Below are 25,739 nucleotides of genomic sequence, written 5' to 3' on the forward strand. Positions count from 1 at the left end.
CGGGTTTCAGTGCACATCCTGAGTTGCCATGTATGCACAGTGATCCCGGGCATTTTTTAGTGAACAATTCTTTTGTGGACCGTCAATGATCATAGAGCTATGTTTGAATTGAAGATCTGAAAGTGTACTGTACATTTGGCTTGGTCTTGAAAATGCCAGTATTACTATTTTGGAGGGGTGTAACGGTATTTGTATTGAACCGTTTCGGTACGGGGGTTCCGGTTCGGTTCGGAGGTGTACCGAACGAATTTCCACACGGACATATTAAGTAGCGTGACACGTTGTGTAAACAATGCCCACCGAGGCACAACACACGGCATGCTAGCAGCTAACAGGCTACGATAGACTGACCATACATCCTCTTTTCACCGGACATGTCCTCTTTTGCAGAGCTGTCAGGGCGGAGTTTCTTAAGTGCCTCAAATGTCCGGCATTTTGAGTTAGGGTTGCGTGTATTTTCAATGTACGTTCAGGGTTAAGAAGGGGTTGAAAACAAAACAAATTGTGCACGCTGCAGCTTTGGTGAGGGAGGGGCAGAGACAGAGAGAGCGAGAGAGTTATGATAAACGCGCATGCGTCGCCAGGCTCTGCTTTTTATCCATAGATTTATCATATTTAATTTTTTATTATCTATAGCAGGGGTGTCAAAAGTGGGCCCCGAAGGCCATTTGCGGCCCACAGCTAATGTTTTAAAGGCCCACGGCACATTCTAAAAATACTATTACCGTATTTTCCGCACTATAAGGCGCACCGGATTATTAGCCGCACCTTCTATGAATTACATATTTCATAATTTTGTCCACCAATAAGCCGCCCCGGACTAAAAGCCGCGCCTACGCTGCGCTAAAGTGAATGTCAAAAAAACGCTGCGCTAAAGTGAATGTCAAAAAAACAGTCAGATAGTTCAGTCAAACTTTAATAATATATTGAAAACCAGCGTTCTAACAACTCTGTCCCAAAATGTACGCAAATGTGCAATCACAAACATAGTCAAATTCAAAATGGTGTAGAGCAATAAATAGCAACATAATGTTGCTCGAACGTTAATGTCACAACACACAAAATAAACATAGCGCTCACCTTCTGAAGTTATTCTTCATTCGTAAATCCTTCGAATTCTTCGTCTTCGGTGTCCGAATTGAAAAGTTGGGCGAATACGGGATCCAAAATGGCCGGTTCCGTCTCGTCGAAGTCACCGGAGTCAGTGTCACTGTTGTCCAGCAGTTCTGTGAATCCTGCCTTCCGGAAAGCTCGGACCACAGTTGTGACCGAAATATCTGCCCAGGCATTTACGATCCACTGGCAGATGTTGGCGTATGTCGACCGGCGCTATCTGCCCGTCTTAGTGAAGGTGTGTTCGCCTTCGGAGCTGTGTGAAAAAAGCCACCCGGCCTCTTCGCGTAAACTTCCCTTAACCACTCGCTCATCTTTTCTTCATCCATCCATCCCTTCGAGTTAGCTTTTATGATGACGCCGGCTGGAAAGGTCTCTTTTGGATGGGTGGAAGTTAGCATGGCAAGCTAGAACCACAGTGAAGGATGACTCCTCATTCTCTGTGGTGCGAATATTCACCGTACGTGCTCCCGTTCCACAGTGCAGTTCACAGGAATATCAGTTGCTGTGAAATACGGTAGTAATCCGTGTGCGGATGGAGAGATTGCGTCTTTTTATGAACCGGATCCTTGTCCTTTGTAGGAGCCATTTTGTGGTCTTTACAGATGTAAACAGGAAATGAAACGTACGGTGATATCCGCGCGTTTTTTCTTCTTCTTCCGGGGGCGGGTGAAGCGCTTCCTGTTCTATGGGGGCGGGTGAAGCGCTTCCTGTTCTATGGGGGCGGGTGCTTTCCTTGGCGGTTGCTTGCGTAGAAGAAGAAGCGCTTCCTGTTCTACCGGGAAAAAAGATGGCGGCTGTTTACCGAAGTTGCGAGACCGAAACTTTATGAAAATGAATCGTAATAAAGCGCACCGGGTTATTAGGCGCACTGTCAGCTTTTGAGAAAAATTGTGGTTTTTAGGTGCGCCTTATAGTGCGGAAAATACGGTAAAATAAACAAAAACATAACAAAAGTGAAATAAAAAAGCTCAAAGGTTAAATGTAATTTAGGAAAAGTTGCAATGTTGACTAATAAAACAAAGCTGGTTTTTGTTCTTTCAAACTGTCATTGCTCAAAACATAATATTGAATCAAATTCAATGTTATTATGAATTATTGACCTATCCAAGGTTCCGATTACGTCACATCAAATATTCCACTAAGAAAAATATTTTTGGTGGAAGATTTTGCAAATTTGGCAAATAAATAACCCAAAAATTTATATTTTGTTGTTTTCTTACTGTACCGAAAATGAACAGAACCGTGACCTCTAAACCGAGGTACGTACCGAACCGAAATTTTTGTGTACCGTTACACCCCTACTATTTTGTCAGATGTTAGATCGGTTGCAGGTTGTGGCGTTGTTCTAAGAGTTTAACGAGACATTAGCCTCTCTTCAATATGACTTTATTCTGCGTTGTACTTCCTAGAGTTCCACTTGAGGTCTGTCAGTACTAAATCTGTGCCCAGTTGTTTTCCTTCTTCACATGTCCATGTATGTGTGTTCTCTCGGAGCCAACGAGCTCTGAGCTGAGTGCGTCACACAGGCAAGGGAGGTCGGGGAGATGGCTTGGACGTGGCCATGCGGTCGTTTTTTTATGGTCTAGTAGAGTCTCGAAGTAAGAGGTGTTGTCTCTTCTAAAATGCTGCGTTTTAGACTATGCTCCTCTGCTTTCTCTTGTAGACAATGCAAGGAATAACGTCTTGAACGACTGCCGCTATCCTTTTCGTTTGTTTAGATGAAGCGTGCACGCTAGTCATAATTACAACTGAAGTGCTGTCAGGCATTTTACGCATCGCTGATTTAGCTTTCATCTCCCATGAAGTGCAAGGCTTAATGTAAACTTTCTGACTGATTCTTTGCTTGGACACTTTAGCGAAATGCGACACAGTGTGGATGAACAAATATGTTTTAAGGCAATACAATAACTTTTTTAAAGCGCTATATAAATACATTCATATCAATTTTTTAATGCAGATTTAAGTGTAGTTTGTTCACACCTGAATGTAAGAAACAGTCATACAATGTTGGATTTGACAAAGTGTACCTGTAGATTTGTCCTGACAAAAGCCAGTATCTGCTACGATGGGAAAGTCATCTAGCGCCATCATTTCCATGATGAAATCGCAGATCGCTCGAGCCTGTGGGTCGTGTCTGGCAAACTTATTGCGCTTTACAAATGCCACAGCCTTTCATTGTGTCTTTTCAAGGTGTATTTTTAAAGGGGAACATTATCACAATTTCAGAAGGGTTAAAACCATTAAAAATCAGTTCCCAGTGGCTTATTTTATTTTTCGAAGTTTTTTTCAAAATTTTACCCATCACGCAATATCCCTAAAAAAAGCTTCAAAGTGCCTGATTTTAACCACCCGTCCATTTTCCTGTGACGTCACACAGTGATGCCAATACAAACAAACATGGCGGATAGAACAGCAAGGTATAGCGACATTAGCTCGGATTCAGACTCGGATTTCAGCGGCTTAAGCGATTCAACAGATTATGCATGTATTGAAACGGATCGTTGTAGCGAAAACGAAATTGAAGAAGAAACTGAAGCTATTGAGCAATATCGGTTTGAACCGTATGCAAGCGAAACCGACGAAAATGACACGACAGCCAGCGACACGGGAGAAAGCGAGGACGAATTCGGCGATCGCCTTCTAACCAACGATTGGTATGTGTTTGTTTGGCATTAAAGGAAACTAACAACTATGAACTAGGTTTACAGCATATGAAATACATTCGGCAACAACATGCACTTTGAGAGTGCAGACAGCCCATTTCAGGCGCGCTAAGAACATATATTTTTCCACGATTTCAGCACTCAGGTTAACCATACCTAAATAGACAAAAAATACTGCATTACACAAGACTACCCAAATGTACTCGAATGATTGAAAAAAATAAATGTTTTTAAGCTAAATTATTGGTAAACACAGTTTATGTATAATAATTTACGTAAAACCGCGAGTAATGAATAAAGTTTTCATCAATTAATATATTCTGTAGACATACCCTCATCCGCTCTCTTTTCCTGAAAGCTGATCTGTCCAGTTTTGGAGTTGATGTCAGCAGGCCAGGGAAGCTATGGTCTATATTCTTCTCTTGATCATCTTCGGTGGCATAAGGGACGGTAGAAGTGGTGTGAGCCAAGACATCCAGGGGGTTTAGCTCGCTCGTCTGCGGGAACAAACTGCCGCCATTGCTTGCCGTGCTACCGAGGGCCTTTGTCCCTGAATAGCTCACACACTCCGGCAGATTCAATGGGGGTCTGGCGGAAGATTTCTTTGACTTTATCGTTGGAAATGCATCTGCTTTGAGTGTCGCAGGATATCCACACATTCTTGCCATCTCTGTCGTAGCATAGCTTTCGTCGGTAAAGTGTGCGGAACAAACGACTGACCATTTCGTCGGCTTTCCCCACAGCCTCGTATTTTGAACAAATTTCGTCCAATTTCTTGCCACTTTCGCATCTTTGGGCCACTGGTGCAACTTGAATCCGTCCCTGTTCGTGTTGTTACACCCTCCGACAACACACCGACGAAAGTGAGAAAATGGCGGATTGCTTCCCGATGTGACGTCACGTTGTGATGTCATCGCTCCGAGAGCGAATAATAGAAATGCGTTTAATTCGCCAAAATTCACCCATTTAGAGTTCGGAAATTCGTTAAAAAAAGATATGGTCTTTTTTCTGCAACATTAAGGTATATATTGACGCTTACATAGGTCTGGTGATAATGTTCCCCTTTAAGCTTTGTTGTAGTTTACAACAGCCCGGCATGTAGGGGGAAATGAGCGCTTGATTTATTCGCCCTAACCCACCTACAGTCCAAGTACGGATATTCTTGTCTCATTGAAGCGTTTTTTGTATCGGTTATCAGCGCTATTTCATATTATCAAATTTATTGGAGTGACATCATATCAGTCTGATAATTATCTTCCCGATATTTATCGTCCACCCCTAATATGCAGGCAAAAACTTTGTTATAAGCAATGTTTGGCCATACAATAACTGAGAGGATACATGTGAAACTGTTGCTAAAAAACAAAAAAAGTGGATTGTACAAAAACTGAGGTATCACTGACTTTTACTGTACAAACCCCAACAAATTGCGCTAAAAACCAGCTCCGCCGCTTTTACTTTTGTAGTTTTGCATTTAAGATATGCCTGTGCAACGCTTGTCTCTTTACAGAGGCCAAAAATGCATTGCTTGGTAAAGTGGAACCGCGATTTACGAACGTAAACACTTTTTTAACATTGTTTGCCAACCGAAAGGTTTGTATCGTGAAGCATCGATTGAATGCCCTGAGATGACAATGACCTGGATGAATGAGAACATTCAAAGACACGTGTAGTGAAGCAGCGTTAGCCATAAGAATTTATGTAAACATAAATGGTTCTAGCCTCGACAAAAGTCTCTATCTTGGTTCAAAAGAAAACTGCACACTTTGAAGACACTATAATAATAAAACAGTATATATGTATACTGTATGTATGTATATCAAACCAACATAACAAGGGGTTAATGGCTCAACAATCTTTTTTATCCAAACACAACTACAAACCCCGTATCCATATGAGTTGGGAAATTGTGTTAGATGTAAATATAAACGGAATACAATGATTTGCAAATCATTTTCAACCCATATTCAATTGAATGCACTACAAAGACAAGATATTTGATGTTCAAACTCATAAACTTTTTTTTTTTTTTTGCAGATAATAATTAACTTGGAATGTCATGGCTGCAACACGTGCCAAAGTAGTTGGGAAAGGGCATGTTCACCACTATGTTACATCACTTTTTCTTTTAACAACACTCAATAAACGATTGGGAACTGAGGAAACTAATTGTTGAAGCTTTGAAAGTGGAATTATTTCCCATTCTTGTTATATGTAGAGCTTCAGTCGTTCAACAGTTCGGGGTCTCCGCTGTCGTATTTTATGCGCCACACATTTTCGATGGGAGACAGGTCTGGACTGCAGGAGGACCAGGAAAGTACCCGCACTCTTTTTTTAAGAAGCCACGCTGTTGTAACACGTGCTGAATGTGGCTTGGCATTGTCTTGCTGAAATAAGCAGGGGCGTCAATGAAAAAGACGGCGCTTAGATGGCAGCATATGTTGTTCCAAAACCTGTATGTACCTTTCAGCATTAATGATGCCTTCACAGACGTGTAAGTTACCCATGCCTTGGGCACTAATGCACTCCCATACCATCACAGATGCTGGCTTTTGAACTTTGCGTCAATAACAGTCTGGATGGTTCGCTTCCCCTTTGGTCCGGATGACACTATTTCGAATATTTCCAAAAACAATTTAAAATGTGGACTTGTCAGACCACAGAACACTTTTCCACTTTGCATGAGTCCATCTTAGAGAGAAGCCAGCGGCATTTCTGGATGTTGTTGATAAATGGCTTTCGCTTTGCATAGTAGAGCTTTAACTTGCACTTACAGATGTAGCGACAAACTGTATTTAGTGACAGTGGTTTTCTGAAGTGTTCCTGAGCCCATGTGGTGATATCCTTTAGAGATTGATGTCGGTTTTTGATACAGTGCCGTCTGAGGGATCGAAGGTCACGGTCATTCAATGTTGGTTTCCGGCCATGCCGCTTACGTGGAGTGATTTCTCCACATTCTCTGAACCTTTTGATGATATTATGGACCGTAGATGTTGAAATCCCTAAATTTCTTGCAATTGCACTTTGAGAAACGTTGTTCTTAAACTGTTTGACTATTTGCTCACGCAGTTGTGGACAAAGGGGTGACCCTCGCCCCATCCTTTCTTGTGAAAGACTGAGCATTTTTTGGGAAGCTGTTTTTATACCCAATCATGGCACCCACCTGTTCCCAATTAGCCTGCACACCAGTGGGATGTTCCAAATAAGTGTTTGATGAGCATTCCTCAACTTTATCAGTATTTATTGCCACCTTTCCCAACTTCTTTGTCACGTGTTGCTGGCATCAAATTCTAAAGTTAATGATTATTTGCAAAAAAAAAAAAATGTTTATCAGTTTGAACATCAAATATGTTGTCTTTGTAGCATATTCAACTGAATGTGGGTTGAAAATGATTTGCAAATCATTGTATTCCGTTTATATTTACATCTAACACAATTTCCCAACTCATATGGAAACGGGGTTTGTACATTATAGCAAGCTTAAATTTAACACTGGGAGTTTCGGAGTGATAAACAAGCAGTGGAATCACATAGGCGCCGCTAGCGTTAGTACAAACTAGCAGTGTGGGTGATCATTTATCAACTTGTGTCCCGGTAGCGCCTTCTTCTTCGCTATAGTAAGAGTCCCCTGTGGCATCTTTTTCAGTCTCATCACAATTAAAGACTTGCTGTGGAACAAAGCCCCCTTCACTAAGGGTGTAACGGTACGTGTATTTGTATTGAACCGTTTCGGTACGGGGGATTCGGTTCGGTTCGGAGGTGTACCGAACGAGTTTCCACACGGACATATTAAGTAGCGTACCACACGTTGTGTAAACAATGCACACTGAGGCACAACACACGGCATGCTAGCAGTGATCGGGCTACTACAACATGCAAAAGCCAGAGCTGGAAGACCCTCCTGCCTCGTTAAAGGGGAACATTATCACCAGACCTATGTAAGCGTCAATATATACCTTGATGTTGCAGAAAAAAGACAATTTTTTTTTTTAACCGATTTCCGAACTCTAAATGGGTGAATTTTGGCGAATTAAATGCTTTTCTAATATTCGCTCTCAGAGCGATGACGTCACAACTTGGCGTCACATCGGGAAGCAATCCGCCATTTTCTCAAACACCGAGTCAAATCAGCTCTGTTATTTTCCGTTTTTTCGACTGTTTTCCGTACCTTGGAGACATCATGCCTCGTCGGTGTGTTGTCGGAGGGTGTAACAACACGAACAGGGACGGATTCAAGTTGCACCAGTGGCCCAAAGATGCGAAAGTGGCAAGAAATTGGACGTTTGTTCCGCACACTTTACCGACGAAAGCTATGCTACGACAGAGATGGCAAGAATGTGTGGATATCCTGCGACACTCAAAGCAGATGCATTTCCAACGATAAAGTCAAAGAAATCTGCCGCCAGACCCCCATTGAATCTGCCGGAGTGTGTGAGCAATTCAGGGACAAAGGACCTCGCTAGCACGGCAAGCAATGGCGGCAGTTTGTTCCCGCAGACGAGCGAGCTAAACCCCCTATCGACCCTAGCTTCCCTGGCCTGCTGACATCAACTCCAAAACTGGACAGATCAGCTTTCAGGAAAAGAGAGCGGATGAGGGTATGTCTACTGAATGTATTAATTGATGAAAATTGGGCTTTGTGTACTCTCAAAGTGCATGTTGTTGCCAAATGTATTTCATATGCTGTAAACCTAGTTCATAGTTGTTGGTTTCTTTTAATGCCAAACAAACACATACCAATCGTTGGTTAGAAGGCGATCGCCGAATTCGTCCTCGCTTTCTCCCGTGTCGCTGGCTGTCGTGTCGTTTTCGTCGGTTTCGCTTGCATACGGTTCAAACCGATATGGCTCAATAGCTTCAGTTTCTTCTTCAATTTCGTTTTCGCTACCTGCCTCCACACTACAACCATCCGTTTCAATACATTCGTAATCTGTTGAATCGCTTAAGACGCTGAAATCCGAGTCTGAATCCGAGCTAATGTCGCTATAGCTTGCTGTTCTTTCCGCCATGTTTGTTTGTGTTGGCATCACTATGTGACGTCACAGGAAAATGGACAGGTGTATATAACGATGGTTAAAATCAGGCACTTTGAAGCTTTTTTTTAGGGATATTGCGTGATGGGTAAAATTTTGAAAAAAACTTCGAAAAATATAATAAGCCACTGGGAACTGATTTTTAATGGTTTTAACAATTCTGAAATTGTGATAATGTTCCCCTTTAAGATCTCCCGTTTGGGAACATTTCGGTTTCGCGGTGCGATACAACAATGGATAACATCGCTTCAACGAAGAGAAAGACGAACAAACACAGCTCCCACCGCATTCAAGCAGCCTCTCCTCTGCGAGTCAGGCAGGGCTAAAGCAATAACAAATACTGTTGGTGTTTTAATAGCAGCAGATTTAAGACCATATTGCATTAAAAACTAGATTTTGACCCACTTCTATGGTGGAAGAACAATGAGCCCATATATCCTCTTACTGCCAAGTTAGCCAGGCACTACCTCGCCATACCTGCTACCTCCGTGCCCAGCAAAAGGGTATTTTTCACAGCTGGAGACATTTTAACTGCAAGCAGGTCTGCTCTTCCTGCAGACAATGTGGATAAACTGATTTTTCTGGCAAAAAACATGAACATTGAGTGAAAGTCACCAGGGTTAAAGGCTGAGGTTAATCTGAGGCTGAGTTGCCTTGAAACTGTTTAATGTTGCACTTTTTGTATGTAGAAGAAAAGTTTTGTCATTTTATTTAATCTGTGCAACAACTTGAAGCAGTTTAATGTTGCACTTTATATGTGGAAATGTTGCACTTTATATGTAGAAATGTTTTGTTAAGAAACCAATTCTGAGCCTTATCTTATTTAGTTGTTATTTTATATATGTTGACTGCGTTAACCCTGACAATCGACCCTGTGTGTATATGTATGTTATTGTTATGTTAAAAGGATAAAGCCATTGTTTACAAATTTTGGTAAATAAATAACCAGAAAATGTATATATATTTTTTTTTTCTTACCGAAAATGAACCGAACTGTGACCTCTAAACCGAGGTATGTACCGAACCGAAATTTTTGTGTACCGTTACACGCTTACCCTTCGCTGATGAAATCCTTGAATTGAAGGGGCCGAAAGCCGTAGACTAACTAAATAAATGCTAGCTAAATGGTTGTGTAGCAACCGGAAGCCATACAGCAAGACTGATTGAGTTTGACCGGCACATGGTACGAGGATTTTGGAAAAAAACTTGTCAAAAGTGCCGCTTGCCTCGAAGCTCATCGGAATGGCTGCGGCGGTGTGTCCAGGATGTAAACAGGATGTGACATAGGGGGCCCCGCCTCTTCAAAATGGCCATGCCTCCGTGCACAGGAAGTGATGACATCAAATTGGCAGCCTCCGGTGGATTTAAGCAGCATGCAAAATGAATGAAGCGTTCCTACGCCGAGACACAGTCCGCACACAGAGGCATGTTTGGCGCAATGTAAATGTTTTCAAACCAAAAAGAACTCAAATAGAGGCGTTTGTGAATAAGATGTTCCGCTTTATTTGACTAGGTTGTGATCTATAGTCAAAAGAACAAGTAGTTATGTCAACTCAAGCTATGGAAAATTCCACTTATGGCTTGTATCTCAACTGACTATAATTAACAAACCACTTTTATTTTCTAGTCATTTTGCATAATTATGAAAACAAGCCAACAGCCTCTCTCAAAGTTTCTTCTCAGGGTCTGTGGTTAAAGAAAAAGCGAGGTAACGCTGTCCACCGATGTCCTCTGCTGTGTCATCATGACTCATACTTAATATGTGCGTGTACGTGAGGAGGGTGAGAGAGAGAGAGAGCGAGCGAGAGAGAGCGAGTGCTTTCCCACAATCCCCTAGCCCCAATCCTCTCTGCTTTGCACTGTAGATGAGTCAGACCCAGGCCAGTCCAGTGAGACCTGGGGAGAGAGATTAGTGGCCCCCTGCAGGACCTACACAGGTAATCGCTGCAGCCTGTCTTCTCAACAAGCTCCTCCTCTTTCCTCCTTTGCCCACACATGCACGTGTGTGCCTTTTCTCACCCTGTTACATGCATGTCCTACTAGAGGTGGGGGTCTTGATGGCTGCAGTGCACACCTGACTGGTTGAAATACATGTTCGACCTCATACTTGTCATCTGTTACTAGATACAAGGTGGAGGCAAAGTGTCACCCTCGATGCATCCTCACACACCTGTGTGCAATTTGTGTTTTGCAGATAAAGATGGACCGGACAAGAAGAAGGTGAAAAAAGAGGCCGTGGGAAAGAAGTACCAGGCCCCCAACCTTTTGTTTGGCTATCCCCTGTCCGAGCGCAAACAGATGGCTCTCCTCATGCAAATGACGGCCAACAGCCCAGGTTTGTATTTTTGTAGCAGTTTTATACATACTACCGGTAATACATATAATTTCATCCAGATTTCAGTTTGGTTTTTTTGCGCACCCGACTGTTGACCATATTTCAGTGGTGTGCCTTCAGGGCCAGCAAGGCCTACTGTGCTGGCCTAACATAAATCATGATTAGAGATGTCCGATAATATCGGACTGCTGATATTATCGTCCGATAAATGATTTAAAATGTGATATCGGAAATTATCGGTATCTGTTACAAAAAGTAAAATGTATGACTTTTTTAAACGCCGCTGTACAGAGTGGTACACGGACGTAGGGAGAAGTACAGAGCGCCAATAAACCTTAAAGGCACTGTCTTTGCGTGCCGGCCCAGTCACATAATATCTTCGGCTTTTCACAAACACAAGTGAATGCAAATGCATAATTGGTCGACAGCCATACAGGTCACACTGAGGGTGGCCGTATAAACAACTTTAACACTGTTACAAATATGCGCCCCACTGTGAACCCACACCAAACAAGAATGACAAACACATTTCGGGAGAACATCCGCACTGTAACACAACATAAACACAACAGAACAAATACCCAGAACCCCTTGCAGCACTAACTCTTCCGGGACGCTACAATATACACCAAGCCGCTACTCCCTAACCCCCCCCCCCCTACCACCACCACCTCAACCCCGCCCCCCCACAACACCTCCCACCTCAACCTCCTCATGCTCTCTCAGGGAGAGCATGTCCCAAATTCCAAGCTGCTGTTTTGAGGCATGTTTAAAAAACATAATGCACTTTGTGACTTACTTACTCCTCACCTATTGTCATGAACTTTGGGTCATGACCGAAAGGACAAGATCACGGGTACAAGCGGCCGAAATGAGTTTCCTCCGCAGGGCTCTCCCTTAGAGATAGGGTGAGAAGCTCTGTCATCCGGGAGGAGCTCAAAGTAAAGCCGCTGCTCCTCCACATCGAGAGGAGCCAGATGAGGTGGTTCGGGCATCTGGTCAGGATGCCACCCGAACGCCTCCCTAGGGAGGTGTTTAGGGCACGTCTGACCGGTAGGAGGCCACGGGGAAAACCCAGGACACGTTGGGAAGACTATCTTTCCCGGGTGGCCTGGGAACGCCTCGGGATCCCCCGGTAGGAGCTGGACGAAGTAGCTGGGGAGAGGGAAGTCTGGGCTTCCCTGCTTAGGCTGCTGCCCCCGCGACCCGACCTCGGATAAGCGGAAGAAGATGGATGGATGGATGGACTTTGTGACTTCAATAATAAATATGGCAGTGCCATGTTGGCATTTTTTTCCATAACTTGAGTTGATTTATTTTGGAAAACCTTGTTACATTGTTTAATGCATCCAGCGGGGCATCACAACAAAATTAGGCATAATAATGTGTTAATTTCACGACAGTATATATCGGCATCGGTTGATATCGGAATCGGTATTTAAGAGTTGGACAATATCGGATATCGTCAAAAAAGCCATTATCGGACATCTCAAGTCATGAGGGAAAAAATAAGAATCCATGGTGTATGATGTCATTTTTTAAGTTTGCTTACGTTAATCTAAACCAGCAAAAACAAAAGTTCACTCAAATGTTTTCTTTCTGTCTGCCACCAGATTCGACACCCAGCCACCCCTCCCAGACGACGCCCGTGCAGAAGAAGGTCCCCAGCAGCGCCTCGTCTCGGCAGAAAGACAAGGTGAACAAGAGGAACGAGCGCGGGGAGACTCCCCTTCACATGGCGGCCATACGCGGCGACGCCAAGCAAGTCAAGGAGCTCATTAGCCTGGGCGCTGACGTCAATGTGAAAGACTTTGCAGGTATGACGACCACAAGGCGGCTGCTTCAATGAATCCACCAGAGCGACCAGACTGACATCTGGTGGATTCAAACAGTCATTGTTTTTGGATTTTGCCATGCACTCAAATGTTAGAAAAATATGTGATGTGTAGGTAATGTGTTGTAATCACCAGGTTGGACTCCACTTCATGAAGCATGCAATTTGGGTTACTACGACGTGGCCAAGGTGTTGATAGCAGCCGGTGCAGAGGTCAACACGCAGGGTCTGGATGACGACACGCCTCTCCATGACGCTTCCAGCAGTGGCCACAAAGATGTAAGACGCCACAAAAGCACAGTGTCACGTACACAAGAACGCATTTGATGTCATCCTGTCTTCAATGCGTCCAGATTGTGAAGCTGCTGCTGCGTCACGGCGGGAACGCCTTCCAGGCCAACAAGCGTGGGGAGCGTCCAGTTGATGTGGCCGACTCACAGGAGTTGGAACAGTTGTTAAAAGGGGAGGTGGCACTTTCAGATGACCAAGAGGACAGCTCTACAGGTAAATGAAAGCTATAAAATACCCAGAATTTGAAGTACACCGCCATAATCTATCGTATTCAATTGATAGTCCTGATGATAATGAGCTCAGAAAACAAAACATATACCCTTAAGTTAACGCTTAGTTGATAAATGTTTATTATTGTGGCATAGAACTGCACAAAAACAAGCCTTTTTTATACTTGCAGACTTTGAGGACCCGCCCTCTGTGAATCCATCCAGTGTGGACGTAGACATGGACGACTCAGACACGGAGAAAGACTTGGAAGCCAAACCGGTCGCAAGGTCATCGTCCATGCAAGGCCTGGATGAGTACGAATTCAAAGACGAGGAAGAAGAGGAGGATCTGAGTAAAGCCTTAAACGATCGACACATTCTGCGGCGGGAACTGCGGCAGCAGGAGAAGGAAGAGAAGGATAAGAATAACTTGGCTGGCAAGCAGAGCAGCAAGAGGGATGTCTCCTCCAAAGCCAAAAAGCAGAAGCCACCTCGAGTGCACTGCAGCTCGGACACGTCCAGCGATGAAAGGGAGAGCCTCCCCGACAAAAGGGAATCCCCCACCTGTTCCCAGAGCTCGGAGAGCGTCAAGACAGGAGTGAAGTCTAAAAAGGAGAATGCTGAGCAAAAAGACAAGAGCAAAATCAAGAGAAAGAACAAGAGCCAGAATAAAAATAAGGAAAACCAAGAGGATGGGAAGGAGAACAGTAAAACACTGCTCCTTTCGCTTTCCACTGTGTCCGAGAGCACAGACAAGGGGCGCGAGGAAGATTCCTTCAAAATGTCCTTCAGCCCCAAAGACGACACGTCTGTGCACCTTTTCCACTTGTCCTCCATGAAATCTCCCAAACTGAACAACAGCCTGGCCGACAAACACACGCCACTCAAACAGGAAAACAGCTCGTGTCCGGTGGATGCTGTCAAGTTCAACCACTACTCTGAAGCAGACTACTGCACCGAAGGCTCCAGCACTAAGGCCCATAAGCACAAAGAGAAGAGCAAGCATCACCAGAGAGACGGCGAGCGAGATTCCAGCCCGTACAAAGATGCCAACAACATCGTACACGGCATAGATGGCAGCGAAGGCGTCTTGCGGAAGAGTGACTTAGACGGCAAAGTGGTGAAGAAGCATAAACTCAAACACAAGGAGAAAGACAAACACAGAAGAGAATACGAGGCAGAGCGTAGCCGGCACAGACAGAAGGAAGCCAGGAGAGACGGCCACAGGAATCTGGAGTTTGACCGAGAGTTCTGGAAAGAAAACTTCTTCAAAAGTGATGAGACCGATGAAGCGTTGCCAGTGAAAAGGGAATCAGAGGAGCACTGTTCTTTCCAGAGGACCTCAGAGTGCGCCCCTTTAAAAGAGGAAAAAAACGCCAGGGAGAAACATTCAATCGGAAAGGAGAAGAGGCCACGAGACGAGCGAGACAAGGACAAGACTGTAAAAAAAGAGCGCAGGGAGGAGAGGCTGAAAGACTCCAAGCTTGGCGAGCGTGACGACAGAGCCGACTGCCACGGTTGTGGGAGGATTCCAGACGAGCCGCCACAGAGCAACAGTGTGAAAGAAGAGACAGAGGAGAAGCCCATAAGCACCCTCGTCGCTGATCAGGAACATCTGGAGTCCTCAGAAAGGAACTCACATGAGAAAATAGACAAGAGGCTGTTGGGAAAAGAGAGGGAGCCTGAAAAAATGGAAAAAAGGCATCCTGACAAGGAAAAAAAGCCCAAAGTTGAACACGTGGACAGAGCGGAACCACAGAATCAGTTGGATCGTTGGAAGGAAAAAGAGAGATCCGGAGCCACTTCCTGTCACTCTCCCGGTGATAAAAACTACAAGGAGAGCGACAAACTGAAGTCTTTATCCACGGCAAAGAAGCATGAAGACGGCAGGAAATGTCGAGATAAGCTGGACAAGCGCTCAGATCGGGAGAGACAGGAGAGAGATTATAGTGTCGCAGATCACAGAGACAAGGATCGCACAAGTTGTGAAAAGAAAGCAAAGCCTTTTGACAAATCTGATCGCGCCAAGGAAAAGGACTGGAAGAGAAAAGAGAAACTAAAAGACGGGACTCTCCCCTACGCTTCCAATCTGAAGTTACTTTTGGAAGAGAAGAAGGGTTATCTCTCTGAAAGCGGAAAGTCTTTATCTACAAAATCAAAGGAGGAAGTGGCAAAAACGCCGGAGAAGGATCGGGACCGGAGAGAGCGGGACAGAGATTCAGACAGACACAAGGACAGGCACAAGGACCGCTCTCAGCAGGCCAAGACCAGCAAGACCAAGTCCGGTGAGTCGGACGCAGAAAAGATCAAATCCAAGCCACCCTCTGGAACACGAGACAGCAGGCCCAAAGAGAAACGCCTCGTCAACGACGACCTGATGCAGACCAGCTTTGAGCGCATGCTGAGCCTAAAAGACCAGGAGATTGAGCAGTGGCACCGCAAACACCTGGAGAAGATCAAACAGAAGGAGAGGGAAAGGCTCAAACAGCGACCCCTGGCCGACCCCGGAAAATCCAGGCCAAAAGATAGGACAAAGTCGGAAGCATGCTTTAGCAAGGAGCTCATGCGTTCCAAAAGCTCTGAAGCCTCAGACGTCAACGTCCGAGACAAACCCCTGAAGGACGCCTCTAGCTTCAGGACCGTGTCCCTGGATGGAAAGAGCCTTCCCTCCATAAGTGCCAAGGTGATGTCTGCAGTGGAGAACTGTCTGAGCAGATCTCCACGGCCTGAGGGCGAGCACTGCGGCCTCATGTCTAGGTCAGTGTCCTTGGTATCCGTGGCTAGCTCTGAGGATTCCTGCCAGGCCACAATGCTCACTCCCAAGCACATGGAGTACGACTCCGACATGAACCCGGAAGCGGCCGATATGCAGCCTGCGTTCCTGCAGTCTTCCCTCGTCATTCAAGCCACCAGGTTGCCCTCTGCTCTGGATAAAGACTGCAGCAGGCTTCCGGATGTGCAGCAAAGCTCTAGGGTGACGCTTCCTGGTAGACACGAGTCTCCGTGCCTCAGGGCCATCCTGGATGAGGATGCATCAGCTGAAACTCAACCCAACCCAGCAGGTCCGTGCACAACGAAGACGTCAAGTGAAAGGGAGGAGACGTTTGTCAGTCAACAATGTTCAGCTGCGGACTTGGTTACTGAGTGTGGAGGCACTGCTGGCAGCTTCACACCTAACAGAGATTCTCTATGTAAAAGTGTCACTCTGTATAGTAGTCCTAAACCAGACCCAATCGACCACTGTGATTCTCTTGTCCGGAGGGACGTCGCATGTGTGGAAAATTCACAGATTGATAGTACTGAGAGGGACTCTGAACCACCTTTATTATCTCTTTGTACGGAACCATCAGAGCTCCCAAACCCAAATAGCCTCCAGCCGACGGACGCCATTCCGTGCATCCAGCAGGAGGACTCCGCTCAGCTTTGGGACCAGAAGGACAAACCGGTGACCACTGATGAAGCAGAACACCAAAGTGAGGAAAATGCCTCAGAGAGCATCAATATGGAGGAGATAGGAAGCCCAGTCGCCTCCACCAGCACCAACATTCCCATCTCCACAGAATCCTTTACAGGCTCCAACAAGCCCAGAACTGAGTCTAAATGTTCTGAAGAGGATCTGGATCTGAATGATGATGACGGCAAGAAAGCCGAAGCTGAAAGTGACACCGCCTGTAATGCTCTGACAGAGACCTTGGACATTGAGCCGTGTGCAGCAAGCCATGAGCACAAAGATCAGGAGATGTCTGATGTCCAACAGAACCCTGAGGACCTTCAGAGTTCTTTGATGGAGGAGCAGCAGGTTGCAGAGTGCCCCTCAGAGTCCCACTGTGAATCTAATGAGGTGGATCCCACTGACAAGAAACCAGAGTTCTCTGCTGAAGAGCCAATGCAGCCCACGGGTCACGGAGACCTGAGTAGCAGCGCCTCAGGGAGCTCCTCCCCTCAGTCCGGAGACCAGGAGTCTGACTACTCCGGATCCAAGATCAAAATCCGCTCATTGGACGAGGACGTGGACGTGCACGTCCCCCACCCGCGCAAGAGGAAGATGCCCAAGGTACCCTTCTCGCAAGCCAGTCCTACCGCCCAGCATAAGGGGGGAGGTCAGCAGTCGCTCGCTGCCATCGTGGCGTCCGTCAAGCTGGAGGAGATCGAGCCCTACCAGACAGAGAGAGCCAATCCCTATTATGAGTTTCTGCACATTAGGAAGAAGATTGAGGAGAAGCGCAAAGTCCTGTGCAGCGTCATACCTCAGCCGCCGCAGTATTACGACGAGTACGTCACGTTCAACGGCTCCTACCTGCTGGATGGGAACCCACTCAGCAAGCTGTGTATTCCAACAGTAAGTCTTCTTATGCCCCGCTTTTGTGTATGATTCGGTTTTTGACAAAAATGTACACAAAAACTTTGCCCAAGTTTTTATACACCCTCTTGGTCATTGTATACCCAATCATTCTACAGCTGAACAAACTAGTCTGTATTTCCGTGTATCGTTCCGCGCAATCAAATGTCCAAACGAAAAATCCCACGTGTTGGTGACTGAGTCTCTGCTTTTTTAATTGAGTATGACTACAAAATAATCCACCATGGGGCCAAAGACAATTGTGAGTGCCAGCACTTTGATGAAGAAGGTAAGAAATACTATTGTATTTAAGAAAGAACTCGTAGCAAAGTGCGACGGTGGCGTGGGAGCGACACCGCCCTTCCCTCCACCCTCTCCGCTCATCGCCGTCTTCGACAACAGAAGTTTTCAGTAAAGAAAAAAGTGATGTTAATTATATGTATTTCATTCTTCATTTATTTCACATTGCTTACTGCATGTAAAACACATTTTTCTTCATAAAATGTGCTTTGTGCTCATATTTTTGGGTGTCGGGAACGGATGAATTAGATTGTTTCTCATAGGGAAATGGCTTCGGTTTTTTAATTCTGTTTCCGTGTGACCTTTTTGAAATGACTTACAGAAAAGCACCACTGTATTTATTTAGTATTCACATTTGACTGACGCGCTGCAGTGTTGACCTTCTAACGCACGTCCTCTCCCTTCCCCAGATAACTCCGCCCCCCTCGTTACCAGAGCAGCTGAAGGAGATGTTCAAGCAGCAGGAGGTGGTCCGCATGAAGCTGCGCCTGCAGCACAGCATAGAGAGGGTGAGGATTCCTTCCCGTGTCACCCCTGTGTCGGGAGCACAACAGGACTGATCTTTTTCCTTTTTCCACACGCAGGAAAAGCTGATTGTTTCAAACGAGCAGGAGGTCCTGCGAGTGCATTACCGGGCGGCAAGGACGTTGGCCAATCAGACGCTGCCCTTCAGTGCCTGCACCGTGTTGCTGGACGCCGAAGTGTACAACATGCCCCAAGACGTTCAGGTGAGAAACGCCAACGGCTGGCAGCTACCCACGGTTGACCAAGGTGGCTGACGCGCTTTTATGTTTGCTTGGCAGAGCGACGACGGTAAGACGTCTGTGCGAGATCGATTCAACGCCAGACAGTTCATGTCCTGGTTACAAGATGTCGATGACAAGTTTGATAAGCTCAAGGTCAGTTGGAACTTCAACTCTGAATCTTTGACAAGCTTCTCAGTGACATTCCATTGCACTACAGTGGATAGTCAAGGGTTCTATAATCTTTATTGTCATAACAGCACACATGAAATGGCATAAAATGTAGTACCTAAGGTCCCAGATTTAGGTTAACGGGTACCACAATAACAATAGTATGTACCTACTCAGTGGCCTAGTGGTTAGTGTCCGCCCTGAGATCGGGACACTGCAAAAACTGAAATCTAAGAAACATTAAATGTCTCAAATAAGGGTGATATTTGCTTATTTTCTGTCTGATAAGATAACTCTTCTCACTAAGCAGATTTTATGTTATTGTTTTACTTGTTTTAAGGGTTTTGGTCCTAAATGATCTCAGTAAGATATTACAGCTTGTAGCTGAGATTTGATGACCTATATTGAGTAAAACATGCTTGAAACTAGAATATCAACTGGTGCAAAGCTGAGTCATAAACACTCACAAATATAAAACTACTTTTTTAAAGTAATAATTTCTTACTTCAAGCATGAACAAAAAAATCATGATGCCGAGCGCATATCATTATGTCAAGATAATGGCACTAGCATTTACTTCATTTAAGAATATTTTTCAACATATTGAGCAAAAAGGTCTAATTTTTTCTACAAAGAAAAGTTTACTTGTTATTAGTGAGAATATACTTATTTTAAGGTATTTTTGGGTTCATTGAGGTTAGCTAATTTGACTTGTTTTGGAAAATCTTGACAAGCCAAATTTTGTTGTTCTTTTGGCAGATAATTTTGCTTAGTTCAAATAAAATACCCCAAATTTTTTATTTTTTTATTTTTTGTTTTTGTTTTCGAACACTGACTTTTTGCAGTGTAGGTTGTGAGTTCAAACCCCGGCCGAGTCATACCAAGGACTATAAAAATGGAACCCATTACCTCCCTGCTTGGTACTCAGCATCAAGGGTTGGAATTGGGGGTTAAATCACCAAAAAATTATTCCTGGGCACGGCCACCGCTGCAGCTCACTGCTCCCCTCACCTCCCAGGGAGTGAACAAGGGGATGGCTCAAAAGCAGAGGACACATTTCACCTGCACACTAGAGAGCACCATCGGAGTGTAGCAGTTTAACAGCTTCCATAAAGAAGCTGTTCTTCAGTCTGGGGGTCCTACTGTACTCCGGATGCTCCGCAGCCACCTCCCATAGAGGCGTGATCAAAGAGAGGGTGTGCAGATCTACTGATGTGTGTGGTGGGAAGGCTCTTCGCCACAAGCAGCGTCTTCCTCTCTTTAGCTGCGCTACACAGTTATGTTGGTTCTCCACCACACATCCGTAGAAGCTCTTAATGATGGAGCTCCATAGTCCAGCACCAACACAGCTTCCTGAGGATGTAGAGATGCTGGTGTGCCTTCTTGAGCAGATAGGAAGTGTTGTGGCTCCAGGTGAGGTCCCTTCATTGATAAACCCCCAATATACCTGAAGCTGGAGACCACTCCTCCAAAGTGCAGGAAGGGAAGGAGGTTGTCTGATCTTTGTGAAGTCACAAATCCCAATTAAGCATTGCTTGTAATTAGGGATGTCCGATAATATCGGACTGCCAATATTATCGGCCAATAAATGCTTTAAAATGTAATACCGGAAATTATCGGTATCGGTTTCAAAATGATCGGTATCGGTTTCAAAAAGTAAAACTTATGACTTTTTAAAACGCCGCTGTGTACACGGACGTAGGGAGAAGTACAGAGTGCCAATAAACCTTAAAGGCACTTCCTTTGCGTCACATAATACCTACAGCTTTTCACACACACAAGTGAATGCAAGGCATACTTGGTCAACAGCCATACAGGTCACACTGAGGGTGGCCGTATAAACAACTTTAACACTGTTACAAATATGCGCCACACTGTGAACCCACACCAAACAGGAATGACAAACACATTTCGGGAGAACATCCGCACCGTAACACAACATAAACACAACAGAACAAATACCCAGAACCCCTTGCAGCACTAACTCTTCCGGGACGCTACAATATACACCCCCCGCTACCCCGCTCCCCTCAACCTCATGTCCCAAATTCCAAGCTGCTGTTTTGAGGCATGTTAAAAAAAATGATGCACTTTGTGACTTCAATAATAAATACGGCAATGCCATGTTGGCATTTTTTTCCATAACTTGAGTTGATTTATTTTGGAAAACCTTGTTACATTGTTTAATGCATCCAGCGGGGCATCACAACGAAATTGGGCAGGGTGTACCCCGCCTTCCGCCCGATTGTAGCTGAGATAGGCTCCAGCGCCCCCCGCGACCCCAAAAGGGAATAAGCGGTAGAAAATGGATGGATGGATGGGATGGGGTGTTAATTCCACGACTGTATATATCGGTATCGGTTGATATCGGTATCGGTAATTAAGAGTTGGACAATATCGGAATATTGGCAAAAAAGCCATTATCGGACATCTCTAGATAAATATACATGCGTATATCCTACATAAACAAATGAATACATTAGATATCTATATATCTTAGGGACCTATAGACTGTATCTCTGCTGCTGCAGCAGCAGAGAGTTTATTCTGTCTTGACACTTGGTATTGATATTTTGTATTACATTCTTCCCTTAAATGATCATGTTTACAGTGATTGTTTTGTATGTATTTTTTATGTATGTCGCTTTGGATAAAAGCGTCTGCCAAATACTTCAACATAAACATATATAAACACCTGAAAGTCTTTATATCAGCTAAAACCACCAATCTGTTTCACTGGATTCAGAATAAAAACATTCTGTCATACCCAACAATGTTAGTATTTGAATATTGTTACTTGAAGACTTATTCCTGGTTACAATTATACTGTTTAAGTATTGTCTTATACTTTGCCTAAAAGAGAATGCATCATAATCAGTGGCAGCTGGTGAATTTTGTTTTAGGTGGGGCTGAAAGTTTGTAAACCAAACCCCTGTAGGGGAGTCATCCTCCCCCAGAAGATTTCTTTGTGATTTTCACATACAAATATTGAAGATCTTTGCTCATTCTCAACTCTGTGGTAATATTATTTTCACAAAATACAACCAATAGTACCTTAACGTTAAATCTTACTTGTGAAAAGTAATCCCCCGATTCCTATTTTCAACAGTCTGCTCATTTGAGCAGGAAAACGCTGAACACCACCTTTGTTTTCTGCCTGTCGACTGTCAGTTTAGGCTGCTTGCCGGCTCCTCATCACCACTTCAAGATGGCGGCCGAATTTCTCGCATCACAGCAGCCAATGCTGCGTCTACTTATAAGATGTGTTGCGTAGACCAGTTCTTCCTCCCAGGGAATCTAAGTTACTGGTCAATCTCAAGTTCTTTCGATGACATATTTATTTGTTGTGAATCTAAATTCAGTCTGCTGTGATTCCTCTGACAAGGCTTGAAGGATCAAAAGAAATACATTGTGATCAAAGTAATGTTTTTATCACCATAAATTATGGTTAAAAAAAAAAACATTTAACACTAGACCATTGAAAAAATGTAATATATTTGTAATCTTTCGATGACATGCTGAGTAAGAAGGATCATCAAGACCGAAAAAATGTCTATTTTAATATTTACTTGTTACATGACTTGTACATATTTGTAATATATAATTGAATACATTTTATTTGTTGTGAATCTAAATTCAGTCTGCTGTGATTCCTCTGACAAGGCTTGAAGGATCAAAAGAAATACATTTTGATCAAAGTAATGTTTTTATCAACATAAATTATGGTAAAAAAAAAAAAACATTTAACACTAGACCATTAAAAAATGTAATATATTTGTAATCTTTCGATGACATATATGCTGAGTAAGAAGGACCATCAAGACCGAATAGGAATATTTTCAAGTTTTACTAAAGCTTTAGGAGATCAGTTTTACCAATACATTCATATTGGCTACTCTAGTTGATCTGACATTCAAATGGAAAAGCCAACTCATTGCACACAAAGAAAGCCCCCCCTCTCCCCCTCGCAACACTGATAAGGAAGATTTGGGGGTTTGGTTTCACATTCCTGATGGTTTAAGACACAAAACAGACAATCTGAAGACAAAGAGAGACTGGTAGAATATACAAAGGAAAAGTACATGATGATCTAAACATGGCTATGTAAAAAGAAAGAACTCTTAAACATATATGCATCCTCCACAAATGTCTATGGTTTTAAGAGTGGTCAGACCTTGACAAATGGACCATCATGTAACCGCGTGCTCCTTCCTCCGCAGACGTGCCTCCTCATGAGGCAGCAGCACGAGGCGGCGGCCCTCAACGCCGTCCAGCGACTGGAGTGGCAGCTCAAGCTGCAGGAACTCGACCCGGCCACCTACAAGTCCACCAGCATCTTCGAGATCCCGGAGTTCTACATCCCGCTGGTGGAGGTGAACGACGACTTCGACCTCACCCCCATATGAGGAGCCGCGAGGCGGTCCCAGCGCTTTCCAGGAACCCGCCACGGCAATGTGAAGCACTTAAGAGTGGCGCCAACACGGGAGCACTTAGGACTGATCCATGCCCGAGCTCGGTCCGGACGCGGGCACACCTGCCCTCAGGATGGTGGTCCAGGCCACCAGGGAGTCCAGGAGACCAAAAGGCCGGGTCGGGCAGTGCCGCGCAGGAAGGTGTGCCGCACTCGGACGCCGTCCCGCCTCCGCCGTCGTGTCGTGTCAAGCAGGGTCACACGAGTGCAAGATTTCAATAGTTTTCGGTGTGTTCGTACGTTGTGTACAGACTGTGCTCTTAATTTTCTAACTTATTTTATACATACAAATGTGTATTTGTATATAGTCATGTAATTATTGTTTCAAACTTGTACAAACAAAAAAAATACTAGATATTTTGATTGTAAACTTGTTCCGTCTCATGTTTAATGGACCAAAGTGTTTTGTTTTTTATATCAAGTGTTCCTCTTTGTCCGTGACGTCCTGGCTGTTACGCAGGTGTTTCTATCGTCCTTGTTTTTCTTCCTCATTAATGCTGTGCATGCCTTGCATCCTTTCTACCTTTTTCCTACGAGGCGTGTCGGGGACATCGTGTGTTCTGCTGAAGTGTCGCAGCTCTTTTTTTTCCTTTTTTTTTCCTGTAATCGCTCTTGCATCCTCCCGGTGTGTCATGCTTTTGTGTGTCGCGCACATTCGAGTCTGTCGTGGCTTCCGACGAGGGACAGAGAGAAGTAAACTTTTACAGTTTCAATGTGAGATCACAACAAAACCTATTTTTTCAACATAATGCCTTTTGAACGATAGTTCTAAAAAATGTCTATTTTAATATTTACTTGTTACATGACTTGTACATATTTGTAATATATAATTGAATAAATTTTATTTGTTGTGAATCTAAATTCAGTCTGCTGTGATTCCTCTGACAAGGCTTGAAGGATCAGAAGAAATACATTATGATCAAAGGAATGTTTTTTATCAATATAAATTATGGTAAAAAAAAAAAAAAAACATTTAACACTAGACCAGGGGTCAGCAACCCGCGGCTCCGGAGCCGCATGCGGCTCTTTGATCACTCTGATGTGGCTCAGCTGCATACTTGCCGACCCCCCCGTTTTTTCCGGGAGGTTTTCGGATTTCAGTGCCTCTCCCGGCTATCTCCCGGGGCACACATTCTCCGATTTTCACCCGGACAACAATATTGAGGGCGTGCTGTGATGGCACTGCCTTTAACGTCCTCTACAACATGTCGTCGCGTCCGCTTTTACACCATGCTATCTGCGTGCCGGCCCAGTCACATGTAGTATGCGGCCTCTGCTTACACACGTAAGTGACTGTAAGGCATACTTGGTCAACAGCCATACAGGTTACACTGAGGGTTGTGATATAAACAACTTTAACACTCTTACTAATATGCGCCACACTGTGAACCCACACCAAACAAGAATGACAAACACATTTCAGGAGAACATCCGCACTGTAACACAACATAAACACAACAGAAAAAATACCCAGAATCCCATGCATTCCTAACTCTTCCGGGCTACATTATACACCCCCGCTACCACCAAACCCCGCCCCGCCAACCCCTCCCACCTCAACAGACACATGGAGTGGGGGGGGGGATGCATGGGATTCTGGGTATTTGTTCTGTTGCGTTTATGTTGTGTTACGGTGCGGATGTTCTCCCGAAATGTGTTTGTCATTCTTGTTTGGTGTGGGTTCACAGTGTGGCGCATATTAGTAAGAGTGTTAAAGTTGAGGGCACTCTCAGTGTGATCTGTATGGCTGTTGAACAAGTATGCCTTGCAGTCATTTATGTGTGTCTGCAGAAGCCGCATATAACATGTGACTGGGCTGGCAAGCTGTTAGTACAGGTTGTAGAGGGCGCTAAAGGCAGTGCCATCATAGCACGCCCCTATTATTGTTGTTTGGGTGAAAATCAGCAGACATTCGAGAGAATAGTTGCTCTGAAATTCGGGAGTCTCCCGGAAAAATCGGGAGGGTTGGCAAGTGTGATGCTGTCAAGCGGCATTCACATAAAACTTGCGAGCCGCACTAACATTAAATTTTCATATTAAGGTGCGGGCCGCGTGTCTGAGACCCCTGGTTTATACATAGCACTAAGCAAAAAAAAAAAACTTTGTATGCAGTGTTATTTCATTTTGTGGCTCCCATTGTTTTCTTTATTTTGTGAAACGGGTCAAAATGGCTCTTTGAGTGGTAAAGGTTGCCGACCCCTGCACTAGATCATTAAAAAAATTTAATATATTTG

At 44.5% G+C, this 25,739-nt stretch overlaps 1 protein-coding gene across 2 annotated transcripts in view; it reads left to right on the forward strand.

Annotated features, from left to right (window-relative positions):
- The window catches only part of ankrd12 (ankyrin repeat domain 12), an 81,101-nt gene extending 56,735 nt beyond the window's left edge, over positions 1 to 24,366 (forward strand). The window contains exons 4-13 of one of the 2 annotated variants that reach the window (XM_061978909.2): positions 10,678 to 10,749; positions 11,007 to 11,147; positions 12,761 to 12,964; positions 13,118 to 13,260; positions 13,335 to 13,485; positions 13,673 to 17,820; positions 18,531 to 18,629; positions 18,705 to 18,848; positions 18,924 to 19,019; positions 23,255 to 24,366. In XM_061978909.2, coding sequence (XP_061834893.1) covers positions 10,678 to 10,749; positions 11,007 to 11,147; positions 12,761 to 12,964; positions 13,118 to 13,260; positions 13,335 to 13,485; positions 13,673 to 17,820; positions 18,531 to 18,629; positions 18,705 to 18,848; positions 18,924 to 19,019; positions 23,255 to 23,440 — 5,384 coding nt within the window. In that variant the 3' untranslated portion in view covers positions 23,441 to 24,366. The remainder of the gene's footprint in view (positions 1 to 10,677; positions 10,750 to 11,006; positions 11,148 to 12,760; positions 12,965 to 13,117; positions 13,261 to 13,334; positions 13,486 to 13,672; positions 17,821 to 18,530; positions 18,630 to 18,704; positions 18,849 to 18,923; positions 19,020 to 23,254) is intronic. The other variant, XM_061978910.2, reaches the window with a different exon arrangement.
- The last annotated feature ends 1,373 nt before the right edge of the window (positions 24,367 to 25,739 follow it).

The sequence above is a fragment of the Nerophis lumbriciformis genome, linkage group LG19 (genome assembly GCF_033978685.3).
Source record: "Nerophis lumbriciformis linkage group LG19, RoL_Nlum_v2.1, whole genome shotgun sequence".
NCBI lineage: Eukaryota > Metazoa > Chordata > Actinopteri > Syngnathiformes > Syngnathidae > Nerophis > Nerophis lumbriciformis.